Below are 18,296 nucleotides of genomic sequence, written 5' to 3'. Positions count from 1 at the left end.
TCACTCCAGCCAGAGTAATATGTAATATTATCTTGTTATTTTTGTTCATTATTTGCGACAGTTCAGGTATAGCAGAGCAAGCCAAGAGCATAATCCCTAATACCCAGACCATCTAGTTTGTGCAGTAGCAGATATGATGTACGCAATCAAAAGCCTTCGATGTCACAGAATACTCCAGAAGTAAACTGTGACCCATCCATGGCTCGGGCTATTTTATTAACAAAGTCCACTAGAACAGTGCCTGTGGACAGTGATTTTCTAAAGCTAATTGAGCAAAGAACAACGAACAGTGGGACTCAAGTCTTGTATAAATTGCCTTTCAAATATTTTTGACACAATATTGAAATAGGGCTGTAACTATTGAACTCATTTTTTTATCCTTTTTAGAAAATAGGCCTAATCTCTGAGTATTTCAGCCTTTCAGGAAAAAGTTCAGCGGCAAAAGATGCATTAATCAGTTTGGACAGTACAAGTGCAATCATATTGATACTTAACTTGAGTAACAAGACAGGTATTTCATCCCATCCATCTGGTAATAAGTAACACATTTTTATGAGAGGAAAATAAACCACAAGAAGTTTTTATAGTAAAATTATTTTTATTACTCAAAGTGAACAAAATAATACTCTTCATCTTTTGATAGCAAGCTATTGCCAGAATTTCTTAATACATAGTATTTCAGGTACCTGATTAATTTTCAAGTAACAGATGATTTCATAAGGCCCAGTACTTGGGTTATCCAGAAAGTAACCAACGTTTGCATAGCACGGGGAGAAGTGGGGGTAGTACTACCATCATGACAGTGGTACAGTACGCTTCTAACTGCGCAAGGCATCCGTGCATTCATATAACCTCAAAACATGAGTGACGTGATACAAATCCTACCAAGTTTGAAGTGCGTGGATATAAAAGATTTCTTTAAGTGGCAAATCACTTAGCAGCCGAGACTCATTGTGAATCGTGTGTGGTTAATGGCCCAAACATTATGAGTGAAGTGTAATCTGTCAATGGGTGCTATTTTTTAAATGGAGGAACAAGCTTTCACGATGATGAGAGGAGCCAATAATGAAAATGTTCGTAAGAACCATTACTCCACAGTTTCTGAACTTTCCAATCACTTTACTGAAATTTCCCAGTGACAAAGAGGTTCAAAACACCATGACAGGTTGGCTAAACTCACAGAAGGTGGGTATTTTGCAGGGGATATTTCAAAGACTCTTCAAAGATATAACTCTGTTTGTATTTGTTTGACGGCTATGTAATAAATAAAGGAAAGTTTAAGTATCACATCTTTGTAATCACTTTTTTTATCTTCACCGGTTTACTTTTTATTTCAAATCTTAGATTACTTTCTGGATAACTCTCATGTATATAAAACAAAAGAAGCTTCAGGGATGTAGCCAGAGAGCTAATAACATTAACAAATAATGTAAGCTCATATTGTAAATATTAATCATATATTACATACATGTTCATCATAGTAATTTTTAAACAAAATTATTAAAATATAAAGATATTTTTTTTAAAGCTAAAGAGAAATCATAATCTTCTTTGTTTTTCAAGGTTAACCAACACAATAACCCTTCAATGTAAAAATAAATCAAAGTCTTACTGTTTCACAAATTGGAATTATGCTATGAAAATAATCGTCTTTTCAGAATAATTCCATATCTGAAAAAACTTCAATAGCTCGTTGAATATTTAAAAACATACCTTTTTTACAGATATCTTACATGCCCACTGAATGATGCCCTGTATGCCGGCTCCTACAGGACTCAATGGATCAATTCATTATTTTAATACCTTACAAGTTTGCTCTGCTTAAAATAAAGTTTTAAAAACTAGTTTTATCTACTGTAAACATGTTTTTTAACACTACAATCCTAAGGAAGTGAGAGTTATATGTTGTAGCTCTCCCAAAACTTTTTTGGCTACATCACTGATGTGTTTATTAATATAGCAAACATAGTAATATATCTTAGATAATTACTTACATTAAAAATATTTTATCTATTGAGTATTACATTATATAATAACAAAATTGAAGCAAAATCAAATTTGCTCCAAAAACATGGGAAAATAATGATAATGTTAATGTAAGTAGAATTGGAACAGGATATCTTTGTTGGATGACGTACTAAAAGACTAAATGTGACTATGATCCTGTGACTTCACTGAGAACTGTAGAGATGGCAGAGTAGTGATTCTTCATCCAGTCAATGTTGATTTGAACACTCTCCAAAGCTTGGGTCACAGCCAGACTGGCAGGAGCCAATAACTCTTCATTAGAATCTACAAACCACTTCAGCTGCAAAAAAACAGTCAATATTAGTAAGGTTGTGGATGACTCTTTTATTCTGTGGTGACAGTAACACCTATAGAGATGGCAGAGTAGTGATTCTTCATCCAGTCAATGTTGATCCGAACACTCTCCAAAGCTTGGGTCACAGCCAGACTGGCAGGAGCCAGTGACTCGTTATTAGAATATACAAACCACTCCAGCTACAAACAAATAGTCAATAATTACAATGTGGATGACTTCTATTGCGTGATGACAGTAACATCTGTAGAAATGGCAGAGTACTGATTCTTCATCCAGTCAATGTTGATCTGAACACTCTCCAAAGTTTGGGTCACAGCCAGGTTGGAAGGAGCCAATGACTTATTATTAAAATCTACAAATCACTTCAGCTGCAAACAAATAGTCAATAATTAATATTTTGGATGACTTTTATTCTGTGATGACACTGGGAGGGGACTGTAGAGATGGGAGAGTAGTGATTCTTCATCCGGTCAATGTTGATCTGAACAATCTCCAAAGCTTGGATCACAGTCAGACTAACAGTAGGTGACGAGTCTTTGTTGATGTCAACAAACATCTTTAACTGGATATCAATATTAAAGAACTACATTTTTATTGTATGAACTCATTGAAAACTGTAAATAATATAGTAATAATCATTGAACAAGTCAATTTTCTTCGTAACCTAACCTTTGTAGCTGCTACTGAAAAGTAAACAATGAATACGGATGGAAATTGTATTACACTTCAGGAGCATGAGCACCAACATAATAAAAAAAGTATATTGACAATTCGACTCCAAACCTGCGAAACTTAAAAATTCCCATAACTTATTGAATACACCTTGTTTTTATACAAGCCCTCTTCACTGATAGTGCAGTTGTGCACTTATGTGTCTATAAGGCTAGTCAAGATTAGTCAAAAGTATTACCTTCCCGGGTCAATGACGGTTATATATGCCTAACTTAACTTTTCCCCGGGGTCGTATGCGTATATTTACGCATATTCATCGAGAGATTCCATACGGGCCCTGAGAAGCGCGACAGGGGAGTGGTGTGGTACGGAGTGGGAGAAGCCGTCAAAAAGAGGGGAGGGGCTGACTGCCGCCGCGCCACAAAGCTTGCCACTGTCACTATTGTCAGTGAGCTGGATCTGCGTGCTGCGTACGATTATTTAAACACATGTTAGACAAATTTAACATTGGCAGTACAGTTAACATACTTCCAATAGTAACAATTAAAATATTTCTATCTGAATTTAAACGTTAATGTATACAATTGAAACTTAGGATTTAAGAACAATAATTTTGTTTACTTACTGAATGCTGTAAACTGGTTACTGTGGTAGAGCTTCGATCCCACTTAGATTAAAGTCACCGTTATCATCATCACTGCCTCTCTCACTCATGCTGCTGTCACTGTCACTATCATCTTGCAAATTAATGACGATATGTTCTGTAATTTCGTCAATTTGAGGCTCTAACCTAATGTAGTCTTCCTCTACTTTTTTGACGTGGTTTACACGAGATAACCATTCTTCAGTAGTTATTTCCTCAAATGTCGTTTCCACAAGCTGCTTTATTATTTCCATTGAAAAAGACACATTACGTTTAGCCACCCTCTGTTTCATGACACTCCATATCATTTCTATAGGATTAAGTTGGGGATGGTAGGGAGGCAAACGCAGAGTTGAATGACCGTGTTCAGCCAAAATTCCATCAATTTTGAACATTTTAAATTTAGGTTTGTGTAAATTAATCAAACTGTACAGCTCCGGTTTTAGGCTACTTGTTTGGAAATTTATATTTCTGTCTGATAGCCATTTAATCATGTCACCTTTTCTGGAATTAGATGTTAGCGCTCGGTTAATTTCGACATTGTGGTATGGGGCATTGTCAATCACAATAACAGAATGTTCAGGGAGATTGGGAATTAATTTACTTTTCAACCATTTCTCGTAATTTGCAAAGTTCATATCGTTATGGTAATCGCCGGTTTTTTTGCCTGATTCAAAAGTTAGCAACGCGTTTTTTATAAACCCTTTCTCGTTTCCAGCATGTACTATAATTAATCTTTTTCCTTTGCTAACTGGTACTTTACATCCCTCATTGCTGTCGTCAGTCCAGACTTTAGGGGTTGCATGAGTCGTATGGATATAAGTTTCATCCATATAAATATTGGGTCTGTTCTAAGATCTGTACTGAGTAATTTTTTCTACCAATACTTTTCTGTCATTAGTAGTCTTCTTCCATCTAAAATTCATTTTCTTTAAAATGCATCGAAGAGAGAAAGAACTACCTTTAAAATTAATTGAACTCTTCAGAAAAGATAGCAGAGATTTTATTGTTGGTCTTTCGCCATGAATTCGGTGAAATTCATTTATAGTCCTCCTAATAACACCTATATCGAAATTGTCTAGATCGGTTTTAGGTTTTATACGATTTCGATTCTTTTTCGGAGTGCTGAATTCTGTATTGTCTTGAATTACTTTTTTCCTCTCAGAAACTACTTTTTTTATAGTTGTCAATGACACACCAGTTGCAGCTTTTACACGGACAAGAACATTGTTTATGTTTATTGCAGTGCCACTTTCTTTCTCATTTTTCATGTATTCATAAACGTTTGCTACGATTTCTCGAGCTTGGCTATGATATACTTTACCACTTCCAAATTTTTTCATGAAGTTTACACCCGCCATTTCAGAAATATCACACGGAAATCCTATAAGCAGTAACGGCGGCAAAACAGTGCAAGTATCACAGAGGCAAGAAGAGTGTTGAACAAGCAAGTGCGAGGTCCGCACTACACAGCTCCGCGATACAGACTGAGGAAGCGTTACCCCCACTCCTCCAAATGACAAGTAGACCCCTGCGTATCACCAGGCCAGGGCCCGTATGGAATCTCTCCATCAGTACACTTATTTTGGCCAAACGTCAAATGCGTGTATATACGCATAATCATGTTTATGAATATCCTTATTGTTTGCAGTTGTCAGCTATTCCAGCTAATCGGGAACATAATATAAGTCGTTTGGCGGCAGTATGGTTGGGGGGGGGGGTTCTGGAGTGGCTTGAGCTGCTTGGGGGGAAGGGGCGGCAACTGAATGAAGGTCATTGTCGGTTGCCTCTGTGTTTACTGAGTCGCTCTCCACTCGGCATACTGAACTGAAGTAGTTAGATTGTTTCATACTCGATCACACCTATTGAATTGATGTAGATGAAATTTATAATGTGCGTTGTCTTAGAATAAGTCATGAATATTTTTATTCCTACATCCCACCCAGTTGTACTCTAAAAAGTAAATTCGCAATCAGCTATGTAGTTATTGAGTGAAGTAGTTTGGTGGCAGTAAGGTGGGAGGAGGGTGTGCCGGAATGGCTCGGGCTGCTTGGTGGGGGAGGGGTTTTAGCGGCAAGTCAAGGTACTGAACGGTTGTCTATGTGTTGCTGTATTGCATAATGGCGCGCAACCCGGACGATGGTGACATAATTGACTGGCTCAACAGGTCAGTATCAGAAGGTGATTTTCATTATGAGTCTAATGGTGATGAAGACATGGATGTTGATGAGGATAATGGGACTGGACTAGAGGGGATAGGAACATTGAATGCAACCGAAGGAAGTGGGGATGAAGGATCTGTTGCCGATGCCGCTAGTGGAACAAATGGGGAACAAAGCGATGTGGTGGGTGATAACAGTTCAATGATGACACTCCTGACGTGTGGGTTGACATTTGATAACAATAGCCCAGTAAGTACCATTCAGTCTAAAATTGTAGATCCTGGAACTGTTTTACCAGAAAGCTTTGATGCAAATTCCACTCCCTTAGAGTAATTTAGTTTATTTTTTGACAAAATACTGTCGGATGAAATATGCAAAGAAACAAACTTGTTTGCTAATAATTGCAGAGCTGGAGTTACCAGCCCCAAAAGTCGGTTCAAAAACTGGACTGACATGAAAGTAACAGATCTAAAAGCTTTGCTAGGAGTGATTTTGAATATGGGTATTCATCGTAGGACTGCAATGAAAGATTATTTTTCTGTCAAATGGATTGACCGTGAAGGAACAGGATTTTTCTGGACATTTGCCATCGTTCAGTGAAACAAAAAATCAGTAACACTACGTTTTGAGATCTGCAATCTGATCTCTTCTTCAGGTAAAGAACTAACCTAATACATAATTACAAACTAGGTTAAAATAAACAAATCTTACCAAAGCGTTGTGGCACGCCTAAGTCAGGAATCACAACCACCATGTTGTTTGTCAACTTCACTAACTCAAACATGCACTAATAAACCTGACGTGTGGGTTGACATTACACGTGATGACAATGGCCCAGTATAACCCCAAAAGACTGGTCAAGTTTGGCCTCAAAGTCTATGTCCTCTCTGATAGTAGTAATGGGTATATATAAAACTTTATACCATACATGGGTAGACAAGAAATCATTCCAGGGTCTCGACTTCTGAAAACCACACAAATTGTGTCACAGTTGTGTGAATCTGTAGTAAAAGATGACAACAACAAACCAATAGGTCATCACGTTTACGTGGACAGGTATTATAATAGCCCACAACTTGCTGAGGAACTTGAGAGCAAGAATATGTATGTGACTGGTACTGTTATTATTAGCTTTATGATACTTTATGTATCATAAAGTATCAGTAGCTACAAGTATCAGTAGCTTTATTAGCCAGTATCGCCAAAATATACCAAAGTTTCAAACTAAAAAGATGAAAAGTGGAGACCTTCAAGCATTTAGAAAGAAAAATGTCGCTGTTCTTCGTTGGGAAGATAAGAGACCTGTTACAATGTTGACTACAAAACACAAGGCCAGTAAAAAAGACATGACACCAGTTCCAAGTAAATTTCCTGACCAGCCCCCAATAATGAAACCAAACTGCATAATTGATTACAATAAACATATGGGCGGTGTTGACAGGAGCGATCACTTTATAGCCAACTATCAGTTCATGTACCGCAGCCAAAAATGGTACAGAAAAATGTTTTTTTGGATACTTAAGGTAGGAGTTGTGAATTCCTATATTCTGTGTAAATAAAAACAAACAGCTTGTGGAAAAGTGCCCATTACGCACAAGAACTTCAGACTAAAACTGATTGAACATCTTGTGTCTGACCGTGTTGCTGCTAATTTCAATCACCCTGAAAAGAGAAGACCTGGAAGACCACCAACTGCTGAAGCAAAAGAACCACGGCTAGACGGAAAACTTCATGTCATGGGAAGAGACGCAAAGGGTCATCGATGTCATGTCTGCTACAAAAAAAATCTGCGAAAAGAAACGATCTATTTTTGTAAAACGTGTGTGTCAACAAACCGTTCCTTCACCCAGATAGCTGTTTCGAAGCTTATCATACCATGGAGGACTATTTGAATGGACAGTGATTAATCTCCTTTGTTATATGATTAGTTTTACTTTATTTGTTTTGTATGTTAACCCTAATCATGTAATACATACTTGTTTTTAATCATAAAATGTTTTTATTACGCTAAACCTAAACATCAATTATATTTATATACGCATGTCAATTCGTGGAAGGGTCAATGACGCTTATATACGCATACTGGTCTGTCACATAAAAAAAAAGGTGGGAAAAATTATTTATGGATAGATTGATTTCCATTTTTCCATGACAGGTAAGCAATTTAAAATCAAATTGAGTAGTTTTGGTCAAAAAAAGTTTTTACCCCAACACATGAATAATAGGCTATCTAAGGCTACAGTAAGTTGACACTGGAAGGGTTAATACTGCCAAGGAGAAAGTAAAATGCTCTGAACCATATACCTATTACTTAATACAATTATGATCCAACCTGTCTAATGTTCAGGAATATGCCTACTTACCTCTTCAAGTTCTTTTGGATGAATCATCTGTTGAGCTATGGCCGTGATATAGCGGCCGATCAAGGCCGACGTTGCACCAAAGCTGGAAAAATAGTTATAGCAGTTAGCACAAATAAGTATATTACGGTATAATTTTACATGTTTTATGCAATGCACTATAGAAATAAGGGTTTAGAAATTTTTATTTTACAAGTGGTATATAAACTCAGCCATGCTTAAAATTTCAAAAGATTTACAAATTTGCGAATTGTTGTCCAAAAAATGTTCGGAGATAGAGCTAAAAATATATAATGACAATATTGGTAATATAAAAATTAAACTTCAATGTTTTCAGAATATTATTGTGTTAACAAGTAGACCAACTTTCTGTTATTTTTAATGTATAATGAATTATTATTATTACTTAATAGCTTTTTAATTTTGGAATTACACTGCTGTTTCAAGTCGGCTTGGTCGAATATGGTAAATTTCTTTCCATTGAAGACATTAACAATTTTTAACCTTTGTTTCTCTCATCCTTGCCAAGGTATAATCAGGTTCTAACTTTTTTTTGTATTTTAATTTATTTGGAACTCAGTGACAAAGCAGCCGCCATAAGCCACCAAAACAGGTGAAATTTTACTATCACAGTAACATCCAGTGGCGTAGCGAAGGGGGGGTCCAGGGGGTCCGGACCCCCCCCCCCGAAATTTCAAGACATATTAAAAAATAAAGCATGGAGCAGGAAAAAAAGGAGAGTTATCATTACTCTTGTCTACGAACATTAAATTGATTGATTTAATTGATTAAAGTGACCGTTGTTAAAAATATAATTGTCCTTCTCGTTTAAAAATCATAAAGTATCAAACAATACTTTTGGACTCGGCCTTTCGGATAGTGTAGTGTAATCACAGTATTTCTATAGGGCGCGGTCACGTGACGTCGCAAAGTAACCTGAACCGTAACACGGCGAACAGTTTAAAATTAGCGATCACTTCGTTCAAATTCGTCTTGGGGACGTAAAATAACTGCTTAGAATAAAGTTACGACGTTGATTGTAGTGTCATTAAACTGTAGACGTGTATATAATTATCGAAAAAATTAAAAAAAATCACTTTCGGTCGGAAAATACACTTAAAAACTCTACTGATTAGAACTTCAACTAATTTGGACTTCAGTGATTGAGGTAAACGTGGTATTTTCGATTGAGTTAGGACGACGATTTTTGTTATCATTAAACTGTACACTGTACCTATAGTCCAGTCATTTTAGGTTTTTTAAACCTCAATCTGCGGAAAAAATTCCTATTGAGCTGAATTTTGGTACACACCTTCATTATGGCGTTTTTAATGAAGATGTGAAAAATCGACATTGATATTGTGCCGACTAAAAAAGTTATAAGGGTCAAAAGGTTACGAAGATCAGTTTTTTTCGTGAATATCTCGCGATCTATGGCTCAGAGGTCAATAAAGATTATTATAAAAATTATTATCATACGATTATCTACAAAAAATATCTCTTACATTTTTCTGTAAATTCAACCGTTTTCGGACTAGAGTGCTGAGAAATCGAGTAGAATGCACTCACATAGGGTATTTTATACCGTATACATATAAGAGGCGTCAACTCTATTGCTTTTTATCAATGTATTTAAGTTTTCTTAACACTTCTAACTTACACTCGTCGGGAGTTTTGTGACGAATTTGCTTATATTATAGAGGGGTTTGGAACTTAGTTAAATCTACTATATATAATATAAATGACCTCCACTGGCAGATGTTACGTTCTTTATTGTTTTGAGACCCTACTGCCTCTCGGACTGAGTTTAGCTCAGTGGACGAATATTTCTTTGAGTGTTTTAGACTTTATTTTCGTAGTTTTGTGCTCTTGAACAGTTTTCATAATCAGTGATAAATGTTTCATATGTAATGAATCGTTATCTAGTGGTGACGTAAGTAGAAGTTAGACGTGGTCTACAAACATTAAAAAATGCTAGTGTCACTAGAAGTGATGGTAACATTGAATATTTGAATACTGTAACATTTGTAAAATGGTTCACAGTAATTGTCGTAAAAATTCAAAAAGAGCCGAGTACATCAACATCTCCGGCAAAAATCAATTCTTTTGATTTCAAAAAATAATGTTTGTTTTGTGGAGAAGAAGCAAGTGAAGAAATTGAAAGAAAAATGAGAAAAAAATACAGACGCGCTATAAGAGAAGTGAGCACTGTTACATTTAAAGACACAGTGGCTATTAAAGCTGCAGAGGCGCGTGGTGATAAATATGGAAGAAATGTAAAAGAGCGAGTAAATTTTGAGCATGACCCTTGTCTCTGTCGAAGCTAAGTACCATGATAAGTGTTTCTCAATTTTTTGTTAATTAGTAGAAAGAGTGATGTAGGCCGTCCATCGGATGAGAATATCAGAATTGCTATGGACAATGTTTTCCATTACATGAATACCATGACGATTGCCAATTCACATTGGCTGAGTTGAAAGATGTAATTCAAGGTTTACGTTCCAGATGACAAGACAATTATAAACAAATTGATTGCTCGATATGGAAGTAATATTGTAATTACCACGAAAAGCAAATATTTGACATCCACTTTTTTTAAGAAACCAGGGAAAACAATGTTGAAACAAAAATATACTCGACTGAGAGCATCAACAAGTATCCACAACTGCAAGAAAAATAGTCTTTTTCTACATGCCATGACCGGATTTGACACAACTTCCAACACTTTTTGGGAAAGGAAAAATTAAAGTCATGAAGATGTTTGAAAAAAAAAAACCCGATTTACACAATTCTGCAGGAATATTCCGACAAGAAAATTGCGCTCGAGATCCCGTTGTCACTGCTGGAGTACACTTTCTACTGGCAATTTACGGTGCTCCAAATCAGAAAATTCAATTGACAATCACAGATACTGCAGCTTTGCTAAACTAACAAGATAAAGCACAGATGTGAAATTTCAATTATTACCACCCACTTCTTTAGCAGCTCAACAGCATATTTATCGAGTCTAATTATCAAATTTAAACTTGGCTAGGAAAAGAAATTGATCCAGAACTGTGAGGTTGGGAGTTGAAAAATAATATATTACAGCCAATAACAAATGTATTGCCACCAGCACCCGATTATCTACTAAACACAATCTGTTAATTGTACAAAAGGTTGTGGCGGCAAATTTGGATGTAAAAAAGTGGATTGAGATGTTCTAAAGCTTGTAAAAATTGTCGTGGTTAGTCATGCTTAAACGCAGAGTCCAAAGAAAATGATGATGTTAATTTAAATACAGCAATAAGTCTACTCAATTTTTTGTCAGCAACTTTTGATGAAGTTGGAATTGAGGATATCGTCGACGAATGAATATAAAAGAAAATTATATAAAAACAAAAATTTCCCCTATTTTTTCAATGTAAAAATAAATAATTATTAAGCATAATATAATATAAAAAAGCTTTTATTACAGATCATGGGTTATGCCTATGGAGGAAACCATGTAAAAAACGCGCCTTGCATTCTTCCTCAAAGATGGTGCGGATACGAGTGCATCATCATAATGTAGTCGCTTTCTCAGCGCTCTAGCCCGAAAACGGTTGACTTTACAGAAAAATACAAGAAATATTTTGTAGGTAATCGTATGAGGAATAATTTTTGATAATAACCTATGTTGATTTCCAAGTCATAGGTCACGAGATATTTGCAAAAAACCGATTTTCCGTGAAATTTTAAACCTTAGAACATTTTTAGCTGGCACGATATCCATGTCGATTTTTCACATTTTCATTAAAACGCCGTAATGAAGGTGTATACCAAAATTCAGCTCAATAGGAATTTTTTCCGCAGATAAAACCTTAACTGACTGGACTACTAAATAATTATCGAGAAAAAAAATCAATTCCGTTCGGTAAATACCAAAGAAAAGCTCTCTAACAGATTCAAGTTTTCACGATTTTGGATTTTCACTGGTTGAGTGGTTTTGAGGTAAAAGTGGTACTTAGAATTATGTTAGGACGTTGATTTTAGGTATTAATTCAACGCCGACTAATACATACATAATTATCAGAGAAACAAAACAATAAAATCACTTCCGGTCAGAAAATGCCGAGGAAAAGCTCTACTGATAAGAAGTTCCGACTATTTTGGATTTCACTGACTGAGTTATTATTTAATTTTCTCTAGCATATGCCGATCGGAGGTGATTATTTTTGTTTTTTTTCTTGATAATTATATATTTATTAGTCGACGTTGAATTAACACCTAAAATCAATGTCCTAAACAAAATTATAAGTACCACTTTTACCTCAACCACTCAACCAGTGAAATCCAAAATCGTCAAAACTTGAATCTGTAGAGATCTTTTCTTCGGTATTTACCGACCGGAAGTGATTTTTTCTCCATAATTACAGGTATAATAGGTAGTCTAGTACTGTTTAGTGATAACAAAAATCATCGTCCTAACTCAATCAAAAATACCACGTTTACCCCAATAACTGAAGTCCGAAGTAGTTGAAGTTTCTAATCAGTAGTTTTTCAGGTGTATTTTTATTTCCGACCGAAAGTGATTTTTTAAACTTTTTCCCCCGATAATTATATACTCGTCTACAGTTTAATGATACAAAAAATCGTCATTATAACTCACTCATAAATACCTCAATCAGTGAAATCCCAAAATAGCCGAAACTTCTAATCAGTAAGTTTTTCCGGTGCATTTTCCGACCGTTAGTTTGATCTGTACCCGAGCAACGCTCAAAATTGCCCTCCTTTTCTAAAAGGTTTTCGGCCCGTCATGGCCCAATGTCCCCGAAGGGGTATTTAATTTTCTCCACAGAATATAGTTGTGCCAATTATACGTTTGAGTGAAGAGCTCTGTTTTGTTTCTTTTTCTTTCTCATCCAGTGAATCACTTTGTGCCTTCTACTCGGCCAGAATCGAACTTCGTAAAGTTTCTGTAGCTATACAAGAAAATTTGTGGTACTAAGAGTTGCTGTGAGAATTGAATTTGCCTATTACATCTTTCCACTTTCTATAAGGCGTAGTTACTAAAGCCCATATTTTTGGTATTTACCTTTTACCAGTGAACTCATTGGCAAATAACACACAAAACGTCCCCAGGATCCCCCGGTTTCGGACCCCCCCCCGAACGAAATTTCTGGCTACGCTACTGGTAACATCTTCTCTCTTATACAGCTTATAAGTATATTAAATAAAAATTAGGTTCCTAACGAATAAGCTAACAAATAATTCAGCTGTCTCTTAATGTTATCTTATGTGGGAGGTAAATCTACATCAACTGGACTGACAAGCATTGTCGAATATTTAATAAAAGCAATAGACAAAGGAGATACAACAACTGCTATTTTCTTGGATTTTACAAAAGCTTTTGACTGCTTAAGCCATGACATGCTAGTGAAAAAGTTGAAGGCTCGGGGAGTGGTAGGGAAAACTGCTGACTGGTTTACGAGCTACCTAACGGACAGAATGCAAACGGTAGAAATAAGAAGCACAACACAAGGAGTGACAACAAAAACTACCTCGACACCACTGCCAGTCAGTAGAGGAGTCCCACAAGGCTCAGTTTTGGGCCCCATACTGTATATAATTTTTGTTAGTGACTTCCCTGACTACCTCAGAGAATACTGCTCTATGCTATTGTATGCTGACGATACAGTACTCCTGTTACAAAACAAAAAGCCCACCAGACTGGAAATAGACTCATATATAGCTATTAATATGGCAATAGAATATTGTCAAGCCAACGATCTAGTACTGAACAGCACTAAAACTCAGCAACTAATACTTGGACGAAGCAAAGGAGAAGTTTTGGAACTACCAGAGGCTGAAAGAATGCAAAATGTAAAGTACCTTGGACTAGTCATAGACGAAACTCTCTCCTGGAATGACCAAATAGACCAGTTATGTGGAAAACTCAGTACATCATTGTATGTGCTAAGGAGATTAAAACAAGTTGGTAGTCCAGAAATAATTAAATGTGCATACTACGCTCTCTTTGAAAGCCACCTGAGATATGGTATAGCCATCTGGGGCAGCTCCTCGAAAACTAACACTAACAGGATCATGGTGCTGCAAAAGAAAGCAATCCGCATAATGTCAGGATTAGGACTAATAGATTCATGCAGGGAAGCTTTTAAAAACTTAAATATTCTAACAACAGTTGCCCTATTCATATTAGAAGTAACTGTCCATACCAGTCAACAAAACATACCAAGAAGAGGAGATGTACATTCACACAACACAAGAGCAGCAAACAATTACTCACTTCCCTCTCATAGATTGACTCTATTTGAGAAGCAACCTACTTATAGGGGCGCCAAATTCCTGAACATACTACCGCCTGAAGTTAAAAATCATACTGCAGACAAACAGCAATTCAGAAGGGAACTAACCAGATGGCTCCAAGAACGTCCCTTCTACTCAATTGAAGAATTTCTTAAATGGAGAACTGATAACTTATTTACACTTACACAACCATCGTAAACTTTATTACATGTAAACTTTATGACACCATTCTAATCTTGAAGATTATGAATAAAGAATTTTGTCTATTGTCTATCTATCATCAATATGCAATAACATGTTATCTCGTAGTTAACCATTTAGAATGATACTGCACTGACACATTAGAATATCTATATTATGCCATGTGTTCGTAGAATCACACCATGTCTTAAAGGGCCTTATACTCGTACGTTGTGTGTGCATCACATAACTACACTATTTACCAATCTAAATAGTTTCGAAGCACCAATCTCAACAATATGCTTTTACTGCAATACATCTTTAAAAGTAAGGTTATAATGAAAATAATATGATTTAGTAATGAGGTTAATCCACACTGCACGCTTTTATAACTCTAAATAGTATTGTGAATCTATCCACAGATTATTTATAGTAGGTCCAATTTAATTAATTGCCAATGTTGGGACCAAAGCTTAAATATGACAGATTAAGTTGTGATCAGTTGCCCTATTAACCACATCAGCATTGTACAAACTAATGACCTTTTCATCTGGCCACCTGAAATTAAAAGAATACACATTTTAAAATCTTGGATTCTAACATTAAAATATACTGGGGTTATCTGAAGGCTTCAGATTTTTTAATGATATATAAATCACCAGATGAAAAAATAACTTTAAAATACTATTAATTATAATTTTTTTTATTTGCTTTGGATGAATTGTTTTAATGTAGGAATGCGTCACTTTAAGTACCACCTACCAGGTTTAGCTCGTCTATAGCTCATTTCAATCTCGAGATGTCCTGCGGATATAAAATCGGACAGAAAAGAAGTTTTCTCACACCTTCATCAAACTTGTTCTCATCTATGTAGAAACGAAGTTTCATGCAAAATTTAAAGTCTAATGATGAAATCGTTCTCGATATATCCTGCACATAGTTAAGCTGTGTAAAAGTTTAGTCAAATGGTCATCATCAATCACGATGTTGCCTATGCAGAAATGACTTTCCTTGGAAAATTTCAAGGCTATAACTCAATTCATCCCTGATATAGCCAGTGGAAAACGGACACAATGACAGATTAAATACACGAACAATCATTTTTTCCAGAAACCTTAGTGATAGCTAAACAAAATATCTGAATTATAGGCTTTGCTAAGACTTAGCCAAATCCCATGGAGGGACGTGCATCATCATCAAACTCTATCTTGTCTGTATACAAATAAACTGATACCATGGAGAATCGATGAACCCAATGGAATTCAACAGAATTCTTTCCAACAAATAAAGTAAACATCACATGTTAAGAAGTTAAATAATTTAATGAACTTAGCCTGTTTACATTGTTCTATTACTTTCTCGTTGCCATCATGGTTACCCATAAGATCAATGTAGATCAATGTAAAAATGTTTGCTAACTTTCAGCAAAATCTCATAGAGTGAAATATACCATCACCAAATTGAGTGTTCCTCATATAAAAATGAAATGTTGATACTCATCCAATGACACCATTCAATGTATACAATCTGCACTCAATGAATAGTTATTTTTATTTATTGATGGGGATTTTCAGAAACTTGAATTACAAATGGCATGAAAATCTCTATGTGGCATTAGCTTTGAGCGATGAAAATGGCACTAGGCAATTCATAATGGAACCAGAAAGGACTGCTTATTTTAAAGGTTTAAATACATTTCAAAGCTATAAAGTGAAACAATGTGGATTTACTCACTAATCTGATATTCGCTTGATGTTCCTAAAGAAGAACTTCTGGGCTACATAGAAGCCGGTCTCTTGTTTGGCAACTAAGGCAAACATGATGAAGGATTCTTGTTTCCTTATACCAGAATTGCTGTCAAGGGTCCAATCCAAACATCTGCAACAAATTATTATTTTACGCTATAAAAAGTGTCAATAAGAATTCAACATACATATTACTGAATGGAAAAACGTCATAGGAAGAATTTATGTAGAGTGTTTAAAAAAATAACAAAACAACGCAAAATTTGTGTTAAGCTTTAAGTTTATTAAGTAGTATTCTTATTTAATGAAACATATTAAGTTGAAAGAATGAGTGAATGAAGGAGATCAACTGTTGTCCCTCAAATAACTATTATACATTTATCAAAACCAAACCAGCCATTTTCATAATATTTTTTATATCCCTATCTTGTCTTCTTAAATTGTCAAGTGTTTAAACCTAACTGCCTAACCTGTTCAGAAGACTGAACAAATTTTAAATAATTATTGTTAAATAACTAATGACTGATCTGTTTTAATTCTCATCTTTACACAGCAATTTATATACTTTTTAACTTACAAAAGCTACCTTACACTAAATACAAAAGCTATTTTTTGATGGAGCCATTCATTGTTTATTATTAGCAAATAGGCCAATAATATAAGTAAAAAATTTTATTTTTAATCCTGATTTACAGGAACAATGACAAGAAATAAAATTGTATTGTCTAAAAATTGCTTAATATTTTATTTTGTTATATTGGATATGTAAGAAGTATCATTTTGTACTTCGGATTAATAAAAAATTAAACTCAAAACAATTAAATTTTCCAAAAGGATATATATACTTTGAATATTCAACAATATGATCTTTCGTAAAGTTGCTCTGTTATTCTAGCTGTAAACCTAATGAAGAACCTCTCCTTATACTTTCTTCCTCCTATCTACACAGAAGGAGAAGATTTATTCTACAAAATCGTGATTGGTAATGGGGAAAAATTCTATGGTTAATACACAGTCAAAAGAGCAAACGGTTAATCCGAGGTCATATTGCCTAATTAAGAAAAGCTAAAAAGGTCATGGCTACAACTTTTTGATATGCCAAAGGAATTTTATTGGTGCAATTTTTTTACGTGGAACAAATGTCAGTTATGAACCCTGTGTGAGTTTTGAACAATCCTAATTAGCCATCCAGTATTTGCACAATGTTGTCAATAATAATAGTGATTCCAGTTCATTCGAAAGACGCAGGTACATTATGAGGCAACTGAAATATAATTTATTTATTATCAAGGGATTTATATTTACTTAATATCTCAAAATCATTCGAGATAAAAAAGGGTATACAACTGTTATTGTTCCCATAAGCTATAGCATATATAGAGATAAAACATTATGAACTGGGGGTGGTATCGGTTTTTTGGGGTCATAGAAATTGTAAAAAATTTTCCTAAGTGCTACCATAATGACAATTGCAATACGAAATGTACCTAAATAATTTAATTTTATAGTAAATTACTGCCAAAGAAGTCACACACCTGTTTAGAAGCCATACTTCTTTTGTAGTAGTTAGTGCAATCATGATATTGGTCTTCTCTGTGCTGAGGTTTGTGTTCTTGTATCTCTCCCACAGAAAGTCCCACTCTTCCACTTTGCCTTCTCTCACAATGTGACTGTACACTGCACTCCTCACGTCCTTGGGTATACTGCAACAGATACAAACTTTTATCTCTCCCACAGAAAGTCCCACTCTTCCACTTTGCCTTCTCTCACAATGTGACTGTACACTGCACTCCTCACGTCCTTGGGTATACTGCAACAGATACAAACTTTTATCTCTCCCACAGAAAGTCCCACTCTTCCACTTTGCCTTCTCTCACAATATGACTGTATACTGCACTCCTCACGTCCTTGGGTATACTGCAA

The 18,296-nt window shown here is 35.4% G+C and overlaps 1 protein-coding gene across 7 annotated transcripts in view; it reads right to left on the bottom strand.

Moving 5' to 3' along the window:
- Positions 1–578: 578 nt before the first annotated feature.
- The window catches only part of LOC124360785 (aminopeptidase N-like), an 88,784-nt gene continuing 71,066 nt past the window's right edge, over positions 579–18,296 (bottom strand). For all 7 annotated transcript variants that reach the window (XM_046814680.1, XM_046814674.1, XM_046814676.1 and 4 more), the window contains 5 exons: positions 18,100–18,183; positions 17,909–17,992; positions 16,363–16,506; positions 8,164–8,245; positions 579–2,308 (listed from right to left, as the gene is read on the bottom strand). In XM_046814680.1, coding sequence (XP_046670636.1) covers positions 2,156–2,308; positions 8,164–8,245; positions 16,363–16,506; positions 17,909–17,992; positions 18,100–18,183 — 547 coding nt within the window. In that variant the 3' untranslated portion in view covers positions 579–2,155. The remainder of the gene's footprint in view (positions 2,309–8,163; positions 8,246–16,362; positions 16,507–17,908; positions 17,993–18,099; positions 18,184–18,296) is intronic.

The sequence above is a fragment of the Homalodisca vitripennis genome, chromosome 4 (genome assembly GCF_021130785.1).
Source record: "Homalodisca vitripennis isolate AUS2020 chromosome 4, UT_GWSS_2.1, whole genome shotgun sequence".
In the NCBI taxonomy this organism is placed as follows: Eukaryota; Metazoa; Arthropoda; class Insecta; order Hemiptera; family Cicadellidae; genus Homalodisca; species Homalodisca vitripennis.
The sequence above is the reverse complement of the archived record's forward strand: the minus strand, read 5'-3'. Positions and strand labels throughout refer to the sequence as shown.